Below are 26166 nucleotides of genomic sequence, written 5' to 3'. Positions count from 1 at the left end.
GAACAGATAAAGCCCATTTACATTTTTATACCTTTTGATGGTTCATTCTGGTGCTTTTTGAATACTGTATACACATTGACGTGCTGTTGACTGAACAAAAATGGTGTGCCTAGGCTCCCTGGGGTGCCTCGGCCAGGCCAGTGGTAAGGAAGGCGGGGGACTACTTGGTAATTATTTTGGCTTAGGGGTGCCTTGGAAAAAATTATGGAGACCCTAAGGGTGCCTTGAACTGAAAAAGTTTGGGATCCACTGGTGTACACAATTCCAGTGCAATGCTGCTGTTTTCAGTGGGTGTGAGTTAAAGTATATACCTACTCTCCAGTCTAGGGAGATGCCTCCATAACCTAGAAACGCGTAGAGAGACAGAGATATCTGAAGACACACTTTCATGTGACTTTATACTGTTGCAAAGCTTAACATACCCCTTTAATACCACCACATTCATTAAATGTAACCGATGTGGGAACTGTGTATTTAATGTTGCAATAAAGTGTGTGTATGTAGCTTTAACCCGAAGTGCACTTAAAAATGCATTTATCCGTCCAAATGCTAAATGGAGGTATAGGTGCCATTAAAAGTATAGGACAAAAAAGGAGGCTGCCATAGCTTAGCTGATGCAAAATTCAAGTCCTTTTGTGGAGTGGGTATGGTTGTGTGCCCTTCCGCACAGCAATAAACACTCCTGAATATGTGTCCTCTCAAGCCGTTATTGCATTTTAATAGTATTGCTTAACAAAATATAATTTGTTTTTGCACTGCTCTACAAAGTTAGACTTCTCAGTGCCCCCTTACTCCTCCCACTTCCTACCCATGGCCCTTGAAGGTATTGCTCCTCTGCATACGCTACCATCATGCTTTGCAAGCCTATTTGCTTCGACAGAAATCTGTATGGCCAAAGCCGATTTTGTTTTTTGTGCGCATGTACACTTTTTTTTTTTTTTTTGCTGTTCTTGATAATGTGTTCCTGGATATGTAATGCACTACCTGCCTGTATGTATGATTCAGCAATATATAACATACACACAGAATGTAGAAAATAACGTGTGTATGTAACAATCTTTTACGACCATGGTTCAGTTTTGACTTAACTTTTAGAAATACACTGTTTTAATTGGTGTTAGAGATATACACTATTTAGGAAATTTAGCTGTAACTAATATTGGTGCAAAATACTTTTACAAATCGATTTTCATGAAGACACTTCTTTGGATCTGAGCCACAAATTCAATCCTAGAGTTTGTGTGATGGAGGTACAGACTTTTGGTCCTACAATTTCTTCTTGAAGTATTGCTATAATGCCTGTGTTGCTTGACAGAATTCATACAGATGGGCTCACTTGTGTTGGCCAGACCGATAAGCATGGGTGGGCTATATAATGTTCAAACCCCCGCAGTTAGTCACAGGCTAATTACAATTAAGCCAAGAGGACAATGAGCACTTTAAAATAAAATAAAAAAATTCCATAGTTGAGACCCAAAATATTGGCTTTGTAGGGTTCTTAAACTTCCCATATGTTTTTGAAAACTTCCTCCTCTCTAAACCATTATTTGGATGTCACAAGTTCTATATCCTGATCTATTGATGATTAATTGATTTTCACTCTCCCCCCCCCCCCCCCCCAAATGATCTTGTGTAGTCTCTGTAGCAATCCTTTAAGAGTGTTCTTCCCAACTCCCCACCCCAATGTACATAGATATACAAGGAAGAATGTGTATTGGGTAGTGGTTTTCAACACCTCAAAAACATGTATGTTTCATAATTTATATGCTGCACCTTGTAAGTGTTTCTTATCAGGTTTGTAAGAAAGATTTGTGAGCCAATCAAATAGTTGTGAATTATTAGGTGAGATAATATTTTGCACCCAGATAGCCAGCCTACACTTTTGAGCAATATTGCGAATAACCCACCTGCCGCCTTTTTTCTTGTTATAACAATCTTAAAGGATATGTTCACTTTCAAAAAAAACTATTCCCTATTCCTTAAAAGTTTTTCTATATACTCTGTACCTAACATCTTAAGACTTTTGGTTTTCAATTGCAGCAAATCATTTGCTACTTTTAACTGTTTGTAAACTTCTTTTACCAAGTTCTAGGGCAACCCTATTCTTCCGTAGACAGCCCCGTCTTACAGCTATTCTCCACTGTCATTCATATGGCATTCCTGATTTCAACTCCTGCATAAGTGGCTGTCTTAAACTGTTTGTTACTAGTAGATAGCTTTTACTAAACCGGGAAAGTAGCCAGGGATTATAATCTTCTAAAAGTGCACTTATCCCTTTAAAAACACATTTTAACAATTGTATATATCACACACATCCATACAGTGGTGGAAGTAGGCTGGTATACAGGGATACGCAATATCGCTCATTCTCCTACTGCATTCATTGTAACACTATCAAATGCCATTCACTTAAATTTTCCATACCGCCACTTCTAAATTTCCACTTTGTCCACTGTGTGTGTATATATGTAATCTTTATTTTGAAGCCCTCAAATTATTATATCCCTTCCTTGCTTCAAATAAAGTGCTAATTCCATGCTATTACACATTAAAAATAGGTGTAATCCACCCCCATACCACACACGGATAAATCATTGTACAAACTCATACTGCGCATATTGTGCATTGTGAAACTTCAAATCGCTCATGTACGGGGGAAAATATAGTCCTTTTACACTGCAAGAGGTTAGCAATCGAGTGTGGTTTGTTTCTAAAATTGAATTAATAACCAGCTCTTACAATTACAAAGTCAACAGCTTCCACAAAATCTAGGACCCTTGGTATTATAATGTCCACTACAAGGTGTTTAATAAAATAAAAAGTCAATTCAGTTTTTACCGAATACTTTTCCTCACCCTTAACCCATCCAATTAGGCTATCTTCTTGTGTATGTCCCTCCATTCCCTTCCACACCATTGTAATCAGTAATCCTAAATATCTACACACACAAAGTACAAGAATAAACTTGCGGTGTTACTTTTATGTCGCTACTTTTGTTGTATATTTCCTTTTAAATGTATATGCACCTTTAGTCCATATCATAACAGCCTTGATTTTGGGAAGACATTCTATCAATAATGTCTCATCATTTCTATCTTTGCCCTGTATTTTGTATACCATGTACAAATAAGAGATGTTTAAAAATAGGTGCAAGCCAAAATGACAATACAAAATTAATTTTATTTGCACTAACTATACCAGACATAATGACTTTTTTTTAAAACAATAATCCAAGGCTGGTACATATATGTAACGTTTAGAGTGTTCGGCATCTAGGAAATGGTCTATTCCTGCCCCGTCCCTTTTCTTCTTGTAAATGGATCTTGTCACATCCCTGCAATAGGAAATAGTGTATCAAAACTGGTACACACAAATGTGCCGTACCAGAAACGACACTCAGATCTTTGTTTTCTAGTTCAGCTTTAGAAAATTAACGCGTATGTCTGGTTGGGGGTTTTTTGGTTTGTTTTTGGGGGTTTTTTTTCGTAACATCTTCAGCCATTTTTCATAAAGTCTCAATTGGCATTATCCAAATACTCTTATACTATGTAGGTGGAGTACATGATTTTTACCATAATGAAAAATGTCTTTGTGTTATACACTGTTATCAACTGATTCTAAAACAATCTTTCATCTGTTCTGTTTGCTGATGACGGGGGAATGACCACACAACATCATCTAGAAAACTTGGTATAGTTATTAAAATAATAGGAATGCTTTATTTTTGAGCAAGCTGACACATACGAGATCTACACTTTGCATGAACTGTGTAGTCTGTATTTAAACAGGTATTTGCAAACCCAATTTGACTATATGGTTTGCAGTTACTCCTTTCCCTGGTTTTAATTATGATTTGCTAAAGACAACACCCAACAGCCTGCAGCTTAATCATTCAGTTTGAAAGTGTTCAACATTGGAATCTGCCTCAATGGCACGAGTTAAGATTAGCATCTGGACCACAACTTTCCAATTTCTTCTCGGATCCTTTGTGAGAAAAGCATTTAACAAACAAGCTCAACTCTCGGACCTGGTGGTGGTAAGAATTAGGAGCGGTTATGTTTTATTTGTTCTCTCTCTACCCATGATCACTAGTGACACAGTTAAACACACAGGAAATACATTTCTTTAATGCGCTTTAATGATACATATTTGAAAATAAACCCTGACAAATTATTATTATTTTTTTTTTACAGCCTAACCGAGATCAGAAGGCTCAACCCAGTCCTGAAGAGCTACCAACAGGGCATGTTTTCAGGATTTCTGCTTGTAGAAACAGGTGGGATAATTACAGAGCCAGAAAAATAGATTAACTCACCTGTGTGTGATTACAGAAATCCTGAAAACGTCATGTTTGGTTCATCCGGTGGTAGCTCTTGAGGACTGAGTTTGAGTACCGATGACTTAGAGGTATAATTATAATGAGAGGTAATGGTCTTATTGTGAGAATCTGTTTAGCAAATAGGCATAAATGGACATCTTCAAATGACATCATATGGGGGTAAGAATAATGGGCTAATTTTTTTTTTAGAGCTGGGATGCTGTTATGATCCAGAACAAATTTTCTAAGCTTGTCCCCAAGGATCCACGATATACCATGTTCTCAATTTCTCTATGCGGGATAATCACTTTGAATGAGCATGAAAATTTGCACAGAGATGACCCGGTGGTTGCACTAGATGAGACATTCTAATCTCTAATCCCTACATTTTGTACTTGAAAATATTTTGTTGTTGCCTAGCATTGGCTTCCATTTCCTCTGTACATAAAGTGAGGACACCTTTAAGATTGTCTGAATGTACCCTGTTGAGCTTTTGAGCACAGTAAAATTCTCCAGACCTTGTTAAACATTGAGGGTTAGATTAAGTCCATCACAAGCTCTTATGTCAAGAAAAGAATAGCAGTTTTTCCTTTTTATTCTGTAGATGTCAGTAAAACATGGTAGCAAGCCCATTTACACTAGTAATTATCCAACCTGTCCTTGGGTACTCTGACCAGTGCGTGTTTTTCAATTATTTTAATAGGTCATTAAAATTGCTACATAAAAATTGCTGACAAAACTTTGTAACTACAGGATCAGATACTACTATTCAGTTTGGGGTATGGGTTCTTCTTTTCTGTAATCTGGGTGGCAAGCTTTAAACAGAACTACCATCTAATTAGATGTTGTTATTGCTTCTCTACCCTGAGCCCCAGGCAATGTTCTGCTTCCTTGTACATCCCCAGCCAAAAAAAATTAAGTTTTCCATAGGAGAAAGTACAGATTTAAAGTATACTAACTGACCTTAAATTCCTCCAGCGCTCTGCTCCGTAAATATTGTAGTAAATGCGTAATGATCACCTGGCTATTATATATTCGTTTTTTTATGTCTTTGTGGAAGATATGATTTCTTCATTACATAGGAAAAAATATATATCATGATTATATATAAATATGAAATATCTTCTGTACTGATCATTATTGCACTCATGTTTTACGTTATTCCTGTTTGTGCAGAATTGTGTTGATTTATACATAAGTGTAAGTAAAACATGCACTGATTAGAGTACTTAAGGACAGGTTAAAGAATAAGTGGCCTATACAAAATAGAGAACTAGCCCCCACTAATGTAGAAAAATGGTTATCCCTTTTTATTTGTTATAAGTTTATCATGAACTACTGTGGAATGTTGACTATCCTTGCTCAAAGCTGTAAGACTATTAATATGCGAATTCTACATACATATATTGTTACATCACTTTGCTATTGTATTGTGTACACACTGGGAGAAGTTTATTAAAGCTGGCGCACCGTAAAAGGCAGAGTTACCCATAGTAACAAATCGGATGCTAGCTCTTTTTCGTGTAGGTTAGAAAATGATAGCCAGTCTCTGGTTGGTTTAGGGTTTGCATCGGTTTGCATGAATGACCAAATAGAAAAATCTAATCACTAACACACATGTTGGATTGCTTGTATTTAGTCAATCACAACTCTTGACAGGCAAATGGTTAAAGACTTTTCTACAGAGTTCGGTGTCCTCATCCACATAAAATCCACCTTTGTACCCCCTAATCCTAATCGTACACCTGGTATGAGTTCTAGAAATCAGAACTATATTGTAGGTTAACATATAGTCCATCCACTTTCATTCCCTGCTGAATAACTCTCAATTTGAATTTGAAAATCATTTAAAGATAAACCTGGGCTATAACTCCTTGATATTCCTTTCCCTAAGGCTGCATCCAATCACGCGCATATTCAAACAGTACTTGTCACAATGCATTTGGAATGACACAAGTAAACATACTGCAAGCAATACCACTCTGGATGTGCCATTTATACAGAAGGTCTCCTCACGGTTATACACCACATACTGGATGCTGCAGATGGTGCACAACATCCTAGATATCAGGGATTATATACAGGACAAAAGACCAGCACTGGCTGAAGGCAAGCTTAATCTCTGTCCTGTTCTACATTGGGCTACAGAACGGTAATGCACACAGGACATTTGAGGATAACAAGGATACGTGATTTGCTAACCTAATGAATTTGCCGTTAACCTTTTTATGGATAACCGCATCATTATTAAGTGTGTAGGAAGGATAGTCTTGTTCTCAAATGCCCTGTGTGCATTACTGCTCTGTGGCCAAAGGCAAAACAGACCCCACTTTTAAAGTGTATTGGCTACCTGCTGCCATTGCTGGACGCTGGACAACATTGATAGCCAGAGGTACAGTTTATGATCCTCAGTTTCTGAACCTTTCGATTTCACTACACAGACATCAAATGAAATGGAGCCCATTGTTGTTTAGGAAGATCACTGAACAAAGTATACCCTGGTGTCTTAAGAGATGCTTTGTGGGTAAGGTAATGCCATGCAAGTAGTTTACGGCTTTGCGTTGCATGCCCACGTGGCTCCTACCACATGTTCAGTTTCCTTGATATATATGTGGGCTGACTGATACCCGTGTGCTCTGTTGAGCATCCATTAAAGAGGTTTGTTTTTCTTTGTTTTGTTCTTTTACAATTTACGAAGAACCAATTAGGCATTCTTTGATATGTAGGTCATTGATGGCTCCTTTTAGTTTTAGGCATGTATACATATTAAAGGGATTATTGTGCTCGAAAGGGAAAGAAAGAATTGGAAAACCGTTTTCATTGTAAAAAGAAATAAAAATAGAGGTGATATGTAATAATAATGCTTATATAGATGCTTATGGTCATGGCTGCATTCATAATTCTTACTTTTTGCCCCCCCCTGTCCATCCTAATAACAAAACACCATGCTTGGGTGGTGTATTTACACACACACCTACCTACACCTGTATTATATAAGTCTGCTGTTATGGGGAGTGCCACAGTTTTGTTCATTGTAGGATGTGTACTCAGACATTGCTGAGGTTTAAAATATTAACATCTTTCCAAGACAGAGAGTGCCATATTTTCCATAAACTTACACAGTTCCATTTGGCTACATTAGTTCTTTCATGGGTAAAATGTATCACCTTGGTTCCTTTTTACCAAAGCCAATGTGTGCAAAATACATCTGGCTCATTTTGGATGCACTGAGCACATTCGTCATCAACATTATGCTCAAAAGAAAGTAATTAAAGTTCTAAAGCTGCCAAGATCAGGGGAGCCCAAACCCTGCATCTATCAATATGAAAAATGAATGACCTTAAGCCCGTCTATCATAGCGTAAAGAGCAACAAATAATAGCTATACTAACATAAGCAATAATGGATATGCACGTTTGCACCAATTTTTCACAATGATGTTTTTATTTCACCAATATATGAACCTTTTATCGACTGTACATCAATAATAAAACACATTAAATGGGGTCAAATCAGAATTGGATATTCAAGTGTATTATTAGCATATGTGATCTTGCAGGTTTGAGGGGTAATGTCGTCCTTCAGATCCATAATTGCCTTGTTAGGCCTTATGGATCAGTGTAATGAGATCTTGGTACATCAGGGTTTCACTCACTTTTCTCCAGTCTCTCTCGACCTCCTTTAACCTTGACTCTGTGCAATATTGTTATTGTTACCTTGGAGATTAGAAATGTAACCAATAATTACTGTTCCAGTTACAATAATAAAGTATTTTCTTTAAAAATAATAGACCTATTAGATTAAGAACATAGTTTCTTACACTTCAAAGGAAAGTAAATTGCATCAAATCCTTTTACTGTATGTAGGAGGTGATCCCAATGTGCAATTGGTTTAGATTTTTTGCTGCTTAAATCTCAACTATATGTAAATGATCGTTGAAGGGACCACTTCCATGCAGCCATTTTTCACTACTAACAAAACCTCAGAGTGCAGCGCTTATAACCAAAAGTAACAATTTAAAATTTTTAAAAAACGTGCACAATATGCACATATATACACAATTTTCATATAGCATGTGCAACACCACCTGAATCTAAACCACAATTTATTTAGCCATATAGCATAACAAAACATATATTATCACTATAAAATATATATATTTATATATATAAAAAAATTGTAAATAAAAATTCAAATACATGCCACACAACATGTATAATGACAAACTCGAGCAGTTGGAGCTCAAGAATACAGTATCTCAGTAACACTTCTAGGGGGGTATTCAATTGTTGCTTCTAACGCGCTAAAACAAAAAAAAATGATCGATCTAAAAATATTAGTTTATACGGTAATATGCGCGTAAATACCGTTAATACGGTAGTTTACTCCCTGAGCTGCGAGATGAAATTTAGCGAGTAATTACCGTATTAACGCTAATATTTTTAGAGCGCTCGTATTTTTTTTTTGTTTTAGCGCGTTAAAAGCAACAATTGAATACCAGCCCTAGTGAGAATATACAAATATAGTATATATGTCCAGATTCTCTGTTGTTAATCTGTGGAATCACACAATGAATGGCTTCAGATGTAGCACTTATCCACATGTATTAGCTGTAAATGTAGACAGAGTTGGATATAGCTTTTTCACTACTGAACTTCTGGAAGCAGAAAAAAGTTTCTGAAGGTCCTAAAAAAAAAAAAAAATCCCGCCTGTAAACTTTTTAAAATTATAATTAATAAGTTATTGTTTGTTATAATTGAGCTACATTCCTATGAATATTGAATAGCCCACAAGTGCTTAATACCCTGTGACAGAATTTGACATTGCAGCCTTGCAAATAAGCAAATTTAAATATCTAACTTAATGAGAAATAAGGTCTTGTTCAGTGGCTTCACAACAGGAACTGTAATAAGTATTTAATCTACAAAGTCCAACCTCATCTCTTATATATTTATTCCTATAATCATCTGAAACAAATGTATGTTTATCTCTCATGGTAGTTTAAACTGGGATTGGTGGACAAAGTGGTACCTATAAGAACCGCATTGTATCTTTAGATTGGATAATTAAACTTTGTACTATTAAAATTATTTTTGAGGTTACATCAGAAATTTGCTTTATTCATACCTAAGTTTAGAGGTTTCAGTGTTGAAATACCTTTACCAGCTATAACTTCTGTCCGTAAAAGTATTGAACAAAATTTGTGCTCTGTGTACTGATGCTTTAAGTAACATCTGTGATTATTGTGTATTTTAGGGCATTACAAAATATTTAGTAAAGTTTTAACAATTGTGTATTTGTCATACTTTTTTATTATAAGCTTACAATACCTATACATTATAACATTATATATAGTGCAGTTTCCTTTTCTATAAGGATGGTCTATGTGAAAATAATTTCATATGGTGTACTCTAAATAATGAGAGATGTGTAAATAAGTTCCTAAATGGTATTTTGTCCTGATACCCATTATTATATATTTTGGGGGGAGGGGGAGTCCTTGAAAATAGTGGTGACTTACAATCAGCAATGTATCTGTCACTACATCATTCTGTTTTGGTGAACTGGTACCTATATGAAGTTAAATTATATATACTTGGTGTGGGCACAGTTGCACCGGCTCTGCAAATAGTGCCAGGTTAGCTGCATTCACAGAGTGACAAATTGACCATGAGCCTATCCTTGTATATTTACCCACTTCCCCTCTAAATGTTATCTTGTGGGGGTGACGTAGGCTATAGGACATCACGATAGTCTTTGAAAAATATGCTGAAAACTTGCTTTCCCTAAATCAATATTTTATGATCTGGGTTCCTCATTGTATGATTCCCAATAACAAAGGCATATGTAAGTCCTGCCTAACTTATGCTGGCAAATTCAAGCACTTTATCAATTGCATGTTTGTTTTTAGTTTTTGCAAATTTGTAATTCAATTTGAAAAGGAGTTATTTTTCTTATTGTGTTTTAAGTTATTTATTAGAAAACCTGTTTTAATATTAAGGCCACTCAATTCACTTTTGGTAATATCTTACTTTTGTTACTTCTCTTTTGAATTATAGGTGCTTCACATGGTGGTTCGTCCCAAGGATCTCAGACAGGTGCTCCTTCAGGCCTATCCCAGGGTCCTCCAAGTTTATCCCAAGGCCAAAACCAAGGCCCTCCAGGCTCATCACAAGGTCCATCGCAGGGTCCTCCTGGAACACACCAGGGTCCTCCTGGAACACACCAGGGTCCTCCTGGAACACACCAGGGTCCTCCTGGAACACACCAGGGTCCTCCTGGAACACACCAAGGTTCACACCCAGGTCCTCCTGGAACACACCAAGGTCCTCCTGGAACACACCCGGGTCCTCCTGGAACACACCAAGGTTCACACCCGGGTCCTCCTGGAACACACCAAGGTTCACACCTGGGTCCACCTGGAACACACCAAGGTTCACACCTGGGTCCACCTGGAACACACCCGGGTCCTCCTGGAACACACCAAGGTTCACACCCGGGTCCTCCTGGAACACACCAAGGTTCACACCCGGGTCCTCCTGGAACACACCAAGGTTCACACCCGGGTCCTCCTGGAACACACCAAGGTTCACACCAGGGTCCTCCTGGAACACATCAAGGCCCTCCTGGCCCACACCAAGGTCCTCCAGGACAGCCCCAAGGTCCTCAGACAGGTGCACCTCAGGGGCCCACAGCAGGAGTACCACAAGGCCCTGTAATTGGATTGCAGAGTCCATCGACAGGACTTCTGGGAGCAAGACCAGGATTAATACCTCTGCAAAGACCGCCTGGTATTCCCCCACCTCATATGCAAAGATTTCCTGGAATGTCACACAGGCAAATGCCTCCCCACATGGCACAAAGAGGTCCTCCTCCTGGGCCAGGTGGTTATGGAATGCCACCACCTCATGGGATGAGAGGTCCTTATCCACCTCAGGGCCACTTTGGAAGACAGGGAGGACGTGGTGGTCCAGAAGACAGAGGGGGCAGGCCATTTAGAAATGATAGACATGGATTTAACCCTGATAGGCATGGGTTTAACCCAGACAGAAATGAGAGGCACAGGTTTAATCCTGAGACAGAAGAAGGATTTAACCCTGAAATGGATGAGGAGTCTGAATTCAATCCTGAGGTAGATGAGGAGCCCGAATTCAATCCTGAAATGGCTGAGGAACAAGGATTCAAACCCGACAGGCAAGGTTTTGCACCCGACAGGCAAGGTTTTGGACCTGACAGGCAAGGATTTCACCCTGAACGGCAAGGCTTTAATCCTGAAAGGCAAGGATTTCATCCTGATAGAAACGATAGGCAAGGATTTAATCCTGACAGAGAGAGGTTTGGGAGGAGGCCATTTGGAAACCGTAATGAGGATGAGCGGGAACATTTTGGTAACAGATTTGATGAACGAGATCATGAGCGACCAGGGCGTGGTAGAAGAAGTTGGGGCAGAGGAAGTCCTGACCGTGACAGACATAGGGACTCTGAGGAGAGAAGCAGATGGTCGGTGGGAAGAGAAAGGGAGCCTCGCAGAGGACTCCTGGATTTGCCTGACATCCGAAAACACAGTATGACTGAAAACCACGAGTCTGTAAGTGGTAAAAAGGAAAATCCAGAACCTGTTCCTGAAGCCGGTAAAGAGAAATCTGAATCATCAGAGGAGAAACCTGCTGAAGAGAAGCCACCTAAGGTTGCCTCACCGGCTGATCAAACAGAAAAGGAATCTGGGTCTACGGCAGAAGCTGCACAATAAGATTATACTGTGGCTAAAACCTTGTGTAGAGCTTCAGAGTTGTACATTATGCTGTAAAATATTTGCTTCTGCTTATTGCCATCTCGTAATAGTTTCTTAAGCATTGTAAACTAATTGGCTTTCCTTCTATTTAAAATGGTTACGAAATGATTCAACACATTAAAAGAAAATAAATATAAGCCTCCCTCGTTTTGCTGTAACTTAAATTATCTGGTTTGAAAAGTTGACAGTTTATAGGCTTTAGGGTTTTTTTTGCTTTTAATGGGAGAAAAAACACCTTTTAAGCTCTTGAAAAAAATTAGGAGTGTGTTTTTAATAAAATCTATTTTCGTAACAATTTTTGTGTGATTCTTAGTCTGGGGGTTGGGATGTGAGGAATGAATGGTTAGGTCTTGCTCATCCTTCATCTGCACATGTTGTATTCAGTAATCGATGAGGTAGGTTATTGAAACTTAATCTGTAGCTGTCAGAATTTTGTTTTATCTGTATTGATTTAGGTATTGGATTTATTTATTGTATAGAGTTGAACAATTTGAGGGTTTTTTTTCTTTTTTGTTCATTTTTATTTACTGTTTGAAACACTTTGTATTTTCATACAAGGTCTACTCACAAATGTGCTTTAAAAATTGACAGTATATTTTTCCTTGTATTTGAATCTCCAATATTTGCTTTAATGACTGTTAACCAAAGTTATGTAATGGAACTATTGAAGGCTGTTGCTTCATTGGTTCACAAACTTGTTTTATTTTTGTGTCTGAAGTTTAAACAAATCTGGAACACCATAATTAACTTGAAATAATAATCACCAACTCTAGCTCAGTCAGTACATTTGCCTTGAAAGCCTTCTGTCCGTCCATTTTTTTTTTAATAACATTAATGCTCTAGAATCCAGCATACTTTTACTGCTCATCTGAACCATATATTTATAAAACAAGTGGATTTTCCTGTGACAGCCACCTTTGTCCTTGGGAATTAAGACCGACATGTAAAATATTTAATCTTGCAGTAAATCCACCAAGTATCAACAACAGGAGAATCTTCTGGATGCTGGTCCCTGCAGCCCAGTAATCCAGGACTTTAAGCCTGGAGTTAGAATGTTACTTTCTGTAGATGCAGATTGCTGGTGCGGTTGGTTGTTCAGGGGATTACACTCAGTCTATTTTATGAATACTGGAGCCTAATGGGACTGTGTATAGGACCTCCGCTAGTTGGAAAGGAAGGGTTTGTTACAAGAATAATACATTTGCATGGAGTTCTTAAGAGTATATCCTTCTCTTTGACCCACTCATAGCATGTAGCTAACATTAAGCAAACCCACCCTGTACTAAATCTGGGAACTAACTGCAGATGAGGAGGAAGCCTGTAGAGTGCCTCTATTCAGCTCTTGGAAAAGACCCCACCCTCATTTGTTACATGGAGTTTAGTTGAAGAAAACAGGACTTAAACTAATCCTAAAATAGAAGCTGACTCTTATAGAGCGGTGTTTCTCAAATCCAGTCCTCAGGACCCCCTAGCAGTACATGTTTTCCATATCTCCTGGCTGGAGCACAGGTGTATTCATTAATAGCTGACACAGTGTAGCAGGTGGTATAATTATTTCACTGGTCACCTGGCAATCCTGCACTGTTAGTGGGTCCTGAGGACTGGAGTTGAGAAACACTGAGAACTCTATAGAAGGTTTAGTTGACCTTTATCCCAGGGTTTCCCAAACCCAGTCCTCAGGGCTCCCTAACAGTGCAGGTTTTCCATATCTCCTTGCTGGAGCGCAGGTGTATTCATTACTGACACATTGTAACAGATGCACAGGTGGTCCTAATTATGTCACATGTGATCCAGAAAACCTGCACTGTTGGGGAGCCCTGAGGACTGGGTTTGGGAAACCCTGCCTTATCCTATGCTACATTTGTAATCCACACCTATTCACAAATCTTTCAATGATTCTTGTAAAAAAAAGAAATGGCTGCAAACAAATTTAACCTTGTATGTAAAACTAAACTGCCAATTCCTCTTTTGCTGATAAGCACCTATAAAAAGAAAGTGTATTTATTGTTAATGTTTTTTTTTTCTTATTAGAGTAAGAGAAGGTGTGAGATTTCAAGAAACAATTGTGATTTAGCATACATATAAATACTAATATTTGACTATTGGTGGTTTCCTGCACATATATACCTTGCAAAACTGCATTATAAATTTCAAGGAGACAAGGAAGGTCTCTACATTATTGTACATGTATTTACTTTAAAGTAATGATACTTTAAAAAATAAATGGCTATTTCTTGTAAAGATTGAAAATTAAATTGTAAATAAAAATTAGCTCATGAAAACTGGTGGGATTTCTGAGTTCTTATAAGGCAGCCTCCATAACGCAACCAATGTCTGTATGCAATAAATGTGTTCTCCACTCATTGGGAGAACAAAGCCTCCATCAAGTGGCCTAATGGTCTGAAATTTTGTCATTTACGAAGGTGTAAACGTTAAGGTCTAAACATTAATACTGGCCCTGCACTAAACGAGACGGTCCCCAGACCAAAGCCACCAGATCATTTCCAATTTGGTGGTCAAATGAGGATTGGTACTTGGATTTAGTGGGCGGGTCATATATTAGTGCAATTGGCAGGTGCAAACAGAGGCCAACAGTGAATTGAGGGTAAATAAGGAAATGCAGTGATGTGCTGACATTTTCTACACACGCTTTTCTTTCATCCCTCCCCATAAAAACCATGTTTTTGTCTTAAAAAGTTAGCAATTACAATTTTTTTTATTTATTTTTTTAATTGCAATTTAACATTAATAAATATAGATGTCCTTATCCATTTACAGAACTTGTCCTTTCTCATTGCATTCATCTGTCCAGCAAATGTAGACATGGATATATATCTAACTGCTAATTCCTGCTCAATGACTACCCATGTGGAATATACTGTAATTGAATTGGAGAGAAGCATTCTAGGAATTTTGTTTTATACCAGTGCATTTGACACCATGAGCCTGACAGTCCCGTCCCCCCATCATTATCAGTCTGTGGCTTCCTGCTTGCTGTCATGATACTGCCTGTCTTACTAGCAGCCCCACCCTCAGTAACAATCACACATGACCAGCACATTTATCTGAAGTACTCTGTTCTGCTGTTAACACTCCACATCTGATTGGCTGTGGGTTAATTTATCCAAATCCACTTCAAAATTGAGGACATCCTGGACACACAAGATGATAATATGCTCAGACCCTAATTAAAAGCACCTTAAAAAGAATAATTGCCGGTATTACAGCATATCTGTATAATAAAAATAATATACTTTATTTTTGTGTAGCTTAATTATTTTTTGTTTTATAAAATAGCTGGTTATGTCTATTTATACTACTATCTGGGCACGTGGAGATGTAGTTCCTGAAGATGCTGTTTCCCTACCTCTACTCTTTTCTCCTATTTACACTGATTTTCACATGACACGCCACAATGATTTTCATGTAATAAGAGCACTGTACATTGGAGAGAGCATAAAGGAGGGAGTTGCCCCGTTTGTCAAAATATCAACATTTTTACACAATAGGACCAATCAGGAATCTCAGAATACTGACGGCTTTGGTGTAAGTATGCTACGGAATAAGGTGTACACATTGCTTGTATTCTAAACATCTTTTGCCAAAGAGCAGCATAGATCCTGATTTGTGAGGGTACATCTATTTTACGCACATCTATAAGTTTTCCTGCTGTGGGTGGGATAGGTGCTTATGTACCAAGATCAAAAAATGTGATTGTTTTATAATGTAATGCAGTTTGACACACTTTAAGCGATTGAATAAAATTCATTGAACAAAGGTTGTCAAAGAGGTCGGAGGATGGAATGTTAGTGGGATTGGAATCCCATAAAATGTGACTGAATAACTGGGACAGTTCCAAAAACTGGTATATGGTTGTGCAGCTATAATTCTAATCTGCAGACTAGTTGGCACATTCAGGTAAAGGAATGGATCAGACTTCCCATCTACTTAAGACAGCAAATGTTATACAACACTATCATAGACCAGGTTTCATTTTTTTTATTTTAATTTGGAAACCTTCCCTAAAGTGGTGGAAGAATAATTAGATTTTTGGACTTGTCCATAATTTTTGGCTCATAATACTGCGTGACCTTCAAACAACTTCTGGAAGAGATGATGTTTTTTCCTGCTAAAATCATTCCCCCAATGGGACAGGCTGGGATGGTATGGATTCAAGTGGCATATACATGGAGGATCAGGCATTTTGCACAGGATTGTTGCAGTGTCTCACCCTCATAACTTGGACCAAAAATGGGTCTTCTCTTAATTAAGGCAAACTGTTGGATATGAAGACAGGTAGTGGCTATAGAAAAATTCTCATTTTTAAATAAACCCACAGTATCCCAAAGAAAGAAAAACAACCCAGATATTACATCCCCCCAAAAAAAAAAAAATACCCTGCAAACCTAAATCTCTACAAGCTAACTGTATTTGAAGAAAAAAAAAAAGCCTGGAGTGCAAATAAACCCTCTTGCTAGACCATCACTACACACAGGGAAACCATGAACAGAAGGGGCGCTAAACCAATAAAACATTCACTACTACCACATCAAACAAGCGTTTCATCCAAGCAAGCAGCTGTTAGATGTTATGTGGCCATTTCCACCTCCAATGCTACAACTCTGCCTGCTTAAATGTCAGGAAAGCATAGAAGGTAGCTATACCCAAGACATACAAGCCAATAGCTTAGTCATCATGTTCTCCAGCATTACCCATCCCTTGTACCTTCTTAGGTGATGGACCCAAACATCCATCTTACTGAAGGGAGATAACTGCTCAGCCAGATGGGTAGTACAGGAACTAAAAGAACATTTATTGCCAGCCACTGAGAAGAAGTGTGGCACCATTATATTTGCCACATTCCTACACACCCCCCCCCCCCCCCATTTTAATTTTTTTGTTCCAATAATGCACAAATACTTATTTTGCCAAATGTCTATCTACAGGCTAGTGTCAGCCATGGCAGGTGTGTGATCTCTAATCCTAACTAAGACCTTGTTATTTCAATAGGCCGACTAGGACACTAGGCTTTTTTTGGGAGGTGGCTTCAAAATTGTGACAGGCATAAACTGAAATAAATGTTAAGAATATAAGAAGTTTTTCACGTGGGGGGAAAAAAAAAAAAAAGTTAAATATAATCTTGATGTTTTCATATGGTACAGACTGAAGACAATGGAGTTATCCTTGGGGGAGGATGCTTGAGGATAAGATGGAGACATGCACTGGTGTGCCCTCTCCCTCCCCCAGTAGCACTCGTTCATGCCTTCATTCTGCTATACAGTAATGATTTTATTAAAAACAGAATAGTGACCAAGACTGCTGTGACCCTTCTAAAAACCCAAGTTGAGCCAAATTTGGAAAACAATGGAATATAAACCACCGTTTCGAATTTCAAATTAAGGACAAGCACATTTTCACCTACCATGTATTAGCCTGGCATGGATGGTGAGGGGGTGCCATGAGCATATTAGGCTAAAGGCAGCCTGAAACTCAAAAGCAGCAGCATGTACTAACATTTTAGGAGACAAACTCACTATTTCTATGACTTAATGCTGCACTGCCACAAGAGATTGTACCAAGGTGCCACCTTCCCCTAGCCAAAGCACCAGGGCTGCCATATGGCATTTTAATATGCAAAGCCATTTTACTCAAATGATGATAATTGCAGTCTCAAAATCTTAAACACTCCAGTTAATTTTGATGTGCCCATGATACATGTAGAAGGACAACTGAAATGAAGGGGGAGGGGGGGGGGTCTATGGGGTCTGACATCTAGAGACAAGTTATCCAGCTTCTTCAATACCCCTAATGAGGCTACAGAACAACATCATTACATTGATTCATAGAGATCTGAAAGTTAATTTAACCCTGACTAAGCTGAATATGGAAAGCTGCTGAATTATGGGCTTTCAATATTGTGCATTGAAGTATTAACACACAAGTCCTTTTGGAGCATGTACATGCACATTTTTATCCCTATTTCTACAAGTAGGCCAACACCCTCGGGACAGGTAGTATGGTATAAAGGATTATCTGGGTTTTTACCACATTAAAGATTTGGAAGACCATTACATAAATCACATTTATTGCAATGAACACCACAAGCAGCAAACAGTTTCAATAGTATTTTATCAAAAACTTATGCAATTACACTGACAGCACCGGATGACACCTATACTGCAAGTAAGCACAACAAACGGTCATTTCTTGATTGGCTGCAGTAGATATGAATGAACAATGCCAGATAGCAGAGATCTGGGCTTACTGGCAGATTCCAATTACTCCGCAGGCCAGACGGCCACCAGCGTTGCCGGTCACTAGACTTTCACTGTTTCCACCTTTTCCCAAGTCATCTGCCTTCTCATGGACCTGAATAAAACAGATTTAATGGGCACACGTCATAGAATGCAAGAGCTTTTTAGTACAATATCAGCTTCCCCATTCCAAACCCACACACTGCAAGGAAAGGAGATTGTTGGTGCAGTGGACTTTGTGTACAAAGATATAAATTAAAAAAAAAAAAAAAAAAAAAAAAAAAAAAGTTTCCAATAATGTGCATTTAAAAACAAATTCTATGTTTAACCACTTTCCCTGCTAGTCAACCAAGGAGTCACCATGCTTTAATTCCCCAGACCTGCAAGCAGAGTAGCAGAGCTTAGCCACCCCATCACCCACCCCCCCAGCAGTGAGGACATATGGGTGTTAGTGACATTTCTAACAACACATTATAGAAAGTTCATATTGGTATCTGGTTATGGAGGTTGACAGATTATAATAGTAGCACTTACTACTACTGTGCGCCCAATAATAGAGTCCGCCCCTTCCAGCGATATGACCTTATCTGTGATTACAAAGTCGGCCACTCCATCTTTGGCTGTGACATTTCCGAGATCTCCGACATGTCTGGGGGGGGGGGGAGGAAACAGTTTAATAGACGGTCAAAAATTATGAAGTCATGAAATATTTACTATAAATCAAACCATTGTACTCTGCAGCAGGGACCCCTGCTCATTAGGGCACTCCTGTGTTTTCACTGTGCTCAAACATGTCATCTGGATATTTAGTCTTTGTAGGATGACCTTGAATACAAAGTATTCCCTTGAGTGCTACCTGCTTAAGTTAAATTAATGTGTAAAGTGTACCATTGAGATAGTGGAGGCAGCCATTGAAGGGGCAGTAGCAATATCCGTCAGCTCACTAGAAAGACAGAACAAGTATTGGTACTTACCCCAAGTAAGGTTAGTAGCCACTGAGTAATATCACTTTCATACTGCCACCCTGGCCATATCCTGGTTTTATGAACCAGGTGACAGGAGACCCTTTAGCAAATACCCAGGTAGACTGTTCACACTGAACATAGGTCTGCCTGGCAACATCACAAGAGGAACTTTGATTGGCTCCTCGTGATTTTTTTTTATTTATTTTTTTTAAACTGTACAATAGCTTTTGGTTGAAAAACCCAGGTCTCACCATTTACAGTGGAAGCTACCTGGGTCAGACCCGGGAATGACCCTCCAAAAGACCCGGGTCCAATTCAAATTAGACCTGTTTACACTGAGCCTTGACCCAGGTTGTCTGGGCTTGCCCCGGCAATAACCCAGGTTTTTGAGGCAGTGTGAATGGGGTATAACTAGCCACAGTAAGGTTACTAGCTGTAATCCAATTGATTTCATCTACCTATGACGTATTGGCTTCCACTGTTATACATTTCTTTATAGCCACTGTCTGTGGCAGTGATGGCTAACCTGTGAGGAAATAGGAATTTCTCTGAACTACAAGACCCATCATGCTTTGCCAGCTAGTTATCTACTGGCAAAGCATGCTGGGGCTTGTAGTTTCACAACACCTGGAGTGTCACAGGTTACCCATCACTGTGGGAAAACACCTTCAAAAGATTAAGTTATTGTCCGTGCCCTCAGCTTAAGTTGCAGCTGTTACACAAGAGTCTATAGACCCAGTGTGTCCCAGGGGGATCAGGTAACAAATGCTTTGTGCTAACCAAGATAAATGGGGCATGTACAACATTCACAAATACCCATGCCAGTTACCTCTCAGCATCTCCCGGGGCACCGTGGGATTTGTTATGTGGGTTGAAGTGTGGACCGGCGCTCATACAGCCTGTGGATAAAAATACAATTACATTTTAAAAAGGCTTCGATGCAAAGATTTCAGAAGCTGAATGTGTGGACTGTTACATAAGAGACTTAGCAAGTACATAGACAGCCGAACTTTGTTTTGGGATTTTTTTTTATAGACCCATCACCTACATAGTGGAGGCAGACATTTTGAAGGCCGTCCTAACATCGCAGAGAATGTAGCCTATTTCACTAGGAACAAAAGCCTAATGAGTCACTTCAAAAACAAAGAAAGAAAATTTACAGTGGGCAAAGTGTTGTACTTCAGGAAGGTGCAGTGGTCAAAAGCAAATAGAGTAGTTTATAACAATACTGACCATTGGTGTTATCGCCATAACAATGGATATGAAAGCCGTGGTCCCCATCAGTCAGTCCATTAATAGTACCTTTCACGGTTACAACATTACCTTCCTGTATACAACGAAGGGGGAAAAATGTTTGTTTTATTAAAGCTACTACATAGGTTAACAGAAGTATTAGCCAAGATACATTTAAGGTCAATACATGTCCTTATTTTAATACTACACAGTGACTGTTCAAGGGACCCCTAACAACCCTTCACTGCCCACTGCAGCAGGGTCAACCCTGTTTACTGAATTACCATAAACAATGCACGTATTGAGTGCAAGAGTATACAACCTTTGGGGTACCAGAAACTATTTTTTGGGGTCTCAATTGTTTTTTTGCATACCTGACTTTCTATTGGGAACTGCCCTTTGGGGTCCCAGAAGACAGGCAAACACTTGGGGTCCTAGCCGAAAATAGGAATTTCTCTGAACCTGGGCTTAAGTGTTAAGGCAGCAGCACACACCAGCCGAGGATAAAACTTGTAAAACGTGTATAGTGTACACATGTATCCTCACTTTTTTTATATGACAGTCATTGGTTGTATAGTGTACCCACCAGCCTACCCAAGTATTGAATGGAAAGATCTTATCTAATTTTCCACCCAATGGGGACGTGATCCACTTCTGCGGCCAGCATATGGCTTTACAGCAAGATTCTTGTTCACAAAGCTTAATCATGATATTCATGTGATTTTAGACATCACAAGTGCAAGCAAGAGCTAGATATTTAGTTATATCCAAATTAATTTCATTAGACAAATAAAAAATCCATTAGATTCATTATGTGTCAAAATCCTTCAGGGCACATGACCTTTTCAGAGATTTATGTCACTTTACCACCTTTCGCTAGAAGTATGCACATGCTACTTAAAGGTCAATACAATTTGAAAGTAACACATGACATACATACTGTATTATGTGGAACTTGAAAGCTTTCTAAACATTTGCTGCCATTATGTGGCAATATCAGGACTTGGTCAGGAATCTCACCCATCGGTATTGCAGCCTGTTCACGTTTTGCAGGAAATGATTGATTACATTGAATAGCTTGAATTTAGCTGTGCAGCAGATGTCAATACAAATACAAAGTAAAATACCTCGTGTTCTGTCAAAGATATGGGGGGGATTTACACTCTTGAAGGGATTAGTAGCATATATACAAAACTTGTAATTTATGTCCAGGGGTTCAGTGTTCTCCCCAGAAAGATTTGCCAGCTGGATTGCATTAAATAGCTGGGTGGGGGCAGTGTAATACTTATAATAATGAAAAATGTTGGAGGTTATTGCCGACACCTGCCAGGACTGGTCAGACTGGTGGTCAGTGGTCCAACACACTGCTGGCTGTAGTGCACATAGTGTTTTCCAATAGGAGATAATGGTTTATTCTGGTATAATAGGACAGTTGGGCCCCAAGAGCTGAGCGGCAAATAAATCCAGCTGGGTGGAGCACCTGGGAAATAGGTGCTGGGAGAACACTGGGGTTCTTTAACTTTTACAGCAATCCACACAAGAGTGCTTGAACAAGAGGAATGTCAACAAGCAGCATATTTACTTGCAGTGTCATTGTTACATAACAAACATGCTAACACAGGCACAGTCATTAGGATCTACTAGCAATGAGACAGACCCCATTATAAGAGGGCATGATATCTGGTTGCAGTGGTAATGCAGTCCTATAACTAGCAGTGGGGGCAGCCATATTGTGCAGAGCCAGCTCACTGGGATCAATGCAGAGTGTCACCAATTCCTAGTAAAGGGATAGGCTGCATCCTAAGGACTTGTTTTAACCCACAAAATGGTTTCCCTCACATGCAACAGGCTTCTTTAAGGAACATGTGTAGCCAAGTCTGCCATGCCCAAACACTCATGTGTTATACTATAAATTACAATGAAAGGCATACACACTAACACAAAACAGTCAACTTAAGAGACCTGGAACAGTGAAAGGTTAAACAAGGTCATGTTTACATTAATGAAGCACTACTCATTCATTGTATAAAGCAGATCCATTAAACTGCAGCTCAATACATATTAAGCAGATAGTCCCTGGCTTTTTGTTTTCACCATTGCATTTCCTGTGACTGACCTAATGTCAGACTAACAAGTCCAAAGGGCATTATGTGACAGGTTACTGTCTGCAAAGAGCTTAGAGGCCCAGCTTGGGGGGGGGGGGGGGGGGGGGGGCTGCAACTGTCACAATAATTTACACGAAGAGATGTCTGCAACAATCTGTGGGTGCAAATAAAGACAGTGCAACCCAATTTTACAGCAAGTTGGCACAATATCCAGAAAAAGTTACCCTGTCTACACATTCACAACAGAAACCACACTGCAAGAGATGCATATGACAGCTCCAATTATGAACAGTCCCACAGTTAACCAATGACTGCATATACCTCAAAAGGCAGCAGTAAATGCATTAATCAAGGCAGCAGGCACGGTGCCAGGGGAGGGTGGAAAAACAATGCAAGTCAACAGTGACTTGGCATTATGCAACTAGCAATCCCAGAAGCAGGAGATGTGCATTGTATTAGAAATTTAAGCAATTAACTGTAAATTGGAGAAATATACAGCTCTGTATATGGTGCATGACACTGCTGCACTGTGGTCCTGCTGGGTAGGCATTGTGGTACTTGCAGTTCAACAGATACAGACCTAGTGGTGTGCAACATGAGCTGAATACAACCCCTGGGAGACATATCACATATAACCATACTATAGTATATGCCATAACTCCACGGCCTGCTCTCCCCTCTCCTGCTCCACCCCGGGGAGCATCGTGCACGGACCGGGTAAGATCAGGATCAGACTTACCTGTGTGAAGTGCACCACGCCGCACGTGTCCCCGGACCCCTTCAGCACACAAACCGCCTTCGCCATATTCACAACAAACTGATTAACTCCAGTCGGCCGCTCGCTCTTATATACCCTTCGAGCCGCAACGTTCTAAGCGGAATGTGCTTCTGGCCAATGGAAGAGGCGTTCCCAGTCACCGCCCGAGACGCGGGCCAATCGGAGGCCGCGCACCGCGCACGTGACCGGTGTAGGCGGAGAGTGACAGCTGTCACGGTGCCGGTGATCAGGGCGGGAGGAGGAGGAGGATAGTAATCATCACTTAGGTTCATACTATGATCCTGTCATTTATACCTCGGGGTAGTAACCACTGAGGCAGCACAGACTGCACCCGGGAGGTTATTTGTCTGCTCCCCAACTTAGCACTGACTGAATGGCTCAGGTTGATGTCTCTGGAGACGACACAAGAGCTGGGAATAAATAACTGAATGGCTTCCCTTTTGGATATCACAATGATCAAAGCTATGTAAACCCGGGTGCGTGTCATCAGGGCTGCCAAGAGGAATTCAGGGCCCCGGTACAACAAATTCATGGGGCCCCCCTTATAGTTGAGCAAGCAAAAAAAAATTGCGACGCTGTAATGATCACACGATTGGGGGTGTGGCTATGCGCCAGTGGGGCGTGGCTAGCACATCAAAATCACTAGGTCCTGAATTCACTGGACCGTGACATTTGTCCAAGCACTCCTGACTTTCAGGACATCTAGCACCCTTGTGTAGTATAGGAAGAATGCAGTGTGTACAGAAAGAGTTCAGTCTTGGCCTGCGCCCACTGGGCTCACCAAACATTGCCAATGTCACTAATAGAATCACAACATTTCACAACTATGCTGCTCTGTCCTACCTGTTCTTCTCACTTTTACCACATGTGGCTGCTGGTTTCTTTAGTTGCGGCTTGTCCGGATCCTGGAATGTTGGAGGATCTATTTGGGGGGAAAAAATGGCTACGTTTAGAAAATTACAGCCAGCCCCACCGTTAAATCAATAGCATCCATGATTAATAATTAGGCCTTCCTCCAGCCCTAACATTAAAATAGTATTCCTATTACCCCGCAAACAAAATAGCAACCATTAATTAGCCACCATCTACCTCACACACACTACATTGCCAAAAGCTCCGTGCCATCACACACACATTACTGTGCCCCGTTATCATCACCACGCTATGCCCCCTTATGATCACACTGAGACCTCCATGCTGCCTTTGCCCCTTTCTTCATCCCCCTGTGCCATGCTGCCTTTGTCCCCCTTTCTTTAACCCCCTGTGCCATGCTGCCTCTGTCCCCCTTTCTTTAACCCCCTGTGCCATGCTGCTCTTGTCTCTCTTCTCTTTAACCCCTCTGTGCCATGCTGCTTTTGTCCCTCTTTTCTTTAACCCCTCTGTGTCAAGCTGCCCCCCTTCCATTTTTTAACCCCTCTGTGTAAAGCTGCCCCCCTTCCATTTTTTAACCCCTCTGTGTAAAGCTGCCCCCACCTGTTTTTTAACCCCTCTGTGTAAAGCTCCCCCCCACCCGTTTTTTAACTCCCCTGTGTAAAGCTGACCACCCCCTGTTTTTTAACCCTTCTGTGTAAAGCTGCCCCCCCCCCCGTTTTTTAACCCCTCTGTGTCAAGCTGCCCCCACCCGTTTTTTAACCCCTCTGTGTAAAGCTGCCCCCCCACCCGTTTTTTAACCCCTCTGTGTAAAGCTGCCCGCCCCACCCGTTTTTTAACCCCTCTGTGTAAAGCTGCCCCCTCCACCTGTTTTTTAACCCCTCTGTGTAAAGCTGCCCCCGCCCCCTTTCCTTCCTTCACTTACCTTTTCTTCTCTCTTCTTTCATGGTCCTCTCTGCTGCTCTGTGCTCCATTGCTCCAGACTGACTGAATGCTGGGCGTGACATGATGACGTCGCACCCGGCATTCAGACAGTATGGAGCACAGAGCAGCAGAGAGGAGGGACGCCGGTGCTGCGATCACGTGAGTATGTTTTGTTGTTTATTTTAACTACTCTGCTCCCCCCACTAACGGCCAAGCCCCCCCCCCCACCAGCCCCCCACCGCCGCAAATAAAAAAAGAAAAAATTTAGTTTTAAAAAAAAAAAAAATCGTCGGCACTAGGACCAGGGCCCCCTGACATGCCCGGGTAATTAGTACCCGCTCCCCCCCTTCTCGGCAGCCCTGCGTGTCATGTGATGCGCATAGGGATCATAGAACCCTATGAAGAATGACCATACAAACAAGCATTGCTACTGTGACAGTAGACAGGAAGTTTTAATGAGCCCCTTGCTGTGTGACTTCACAAGGCATTTATTGGGCAAGGGGCAGAGGCTGGTTGGACAGAAAGGCATTTTCCCCCGGTCCGGTCCCATAGTAGGATACCTTGGGCTGGGTCAGTGGGCTACCTGCATTTTTTTTTTCTTTAAAATGTTCCTAGTAGGATGTATGCTTTAATGGTGTTTAAAGCATATAGGTCAGTGTAGGACCTGCATATAATGAGGTGCCTTTGATGCTGGGATGCAGGCTTAAAGTTTTGATCAAAATATGAACCAATACCTCATGTTTTCATTTTGATAGATATACACATATATGCAGTATAAAGGATAAGCACTGTCAACAACTGTCTTTTTGTTCCCTATATATATATATATATATATATATATATATATATATATATATATATATCTATATATATATATATATATATATGGGCATTTATATTGCCATGCAGCTTGTACCATATATAATAT

General features: G+C 40.1%; 3 protein-coding genes across 4 annotated transcripts in view; 1 reads left to right on the top strand and 2 right to left on the bottom strand.

Annotated features, from left to right (window-relative positions):
* The window catches only part of SCAF4 (SR-related CTD associated factor 4), a 69490-nt gene extending 57086 nt beyond the window's left edge, over positions 1–12404 (top strand). Inside the window, exons 20-21 of one of the 2 annotated variants that reach the window (XM_075197157.1) lie at positions 10377–10547; positions 10686–12404. In XM_075197157.1, the coding sequence (XP_075053258.1) occupies positions 10377–10547; positions 10686–12067 (1553 nt within the window). In that variant the 3' untranslated portion in view covers positions 12068–12404. Of the gene's footprint in view, positions 1–10376; positions 10548–10610 lie in introns of both variants that reach the window. The other variant, XM_075197156.1, reaches the window with a different exon arrangement.
* Positions 1–26166, bottom strand: part of HUNK (hormonally up-regulated Neu-associated kinase) — a 204467-nt gene that overhangs the window by 172813 nt on the left and 5488 nt on the right. The window lies entirely within an intron of this gene.
* SOD1 (superoxide dismutase 1) lies at positions 18220–23568 on the bottom strand. Its single transcript, XM_075197154.1, has 5 exons — positions 23406–23568; positions 20562–20655; positions 20158–20227; positions 18898–19012; positions 18220–18478 (listed from the first exon to the last, which is right to left on the bottom strand). Exons 1-5 carry the CDS (start codon positions 23469–23471, stop codon positions 18371–18373), a joined length of 453 nt encoding a protein of 150 aa, XP_075053255.1. The 5' UTR covers positions 23472–23568; the 3' UTR covers positions 18220–18370.

This window comes from Mixophyes fleayi, chromosome 2 (genome assembly GCF_038048845.1).
Source record: "Mixophyes fleayi isolate aMixFle1 chromosome 2, aMixFle1.hap1, whole genome shotgun sequence".
NCBI classification, from domain to species: Eukaryota; Metazoa; Chordata; class Amphibia; order Anura; family Limnodynastidae; genus Mixophyes; species Mixophyes fleayi.
This window is presented reverse-complemented; position numbering and strand designations above follow the sequence as displayed.

What these genes read in the sequence shown, in the direction of transcription:
- SOD1 (XM_075197154.1), bottom strand. Translation starts at nt 23,471, where the DNA reads ATGGCGAAGGCGGTTTGTGTGCTGAAGGGGTCCGGGGACACGTGCGGC. An exon ending in TTATGGCGATAACACCAATG is followed by an intron (nt 20,228 to 20,561) that starts GTCAGTATTGTT and finishes TTTTATCCACAG; the next exon opens with GCTGTATGAGCGCCGGTCCA. An exon ending in TTATTGGGCGCACAGTAGTA is followed by an intron (nt 18,479 to 18,897) that starts GTAAGTGCTACT and finishes TGTTTTATTCAG; the next exon opens with GTCCATGAGAAGGCAGATGA.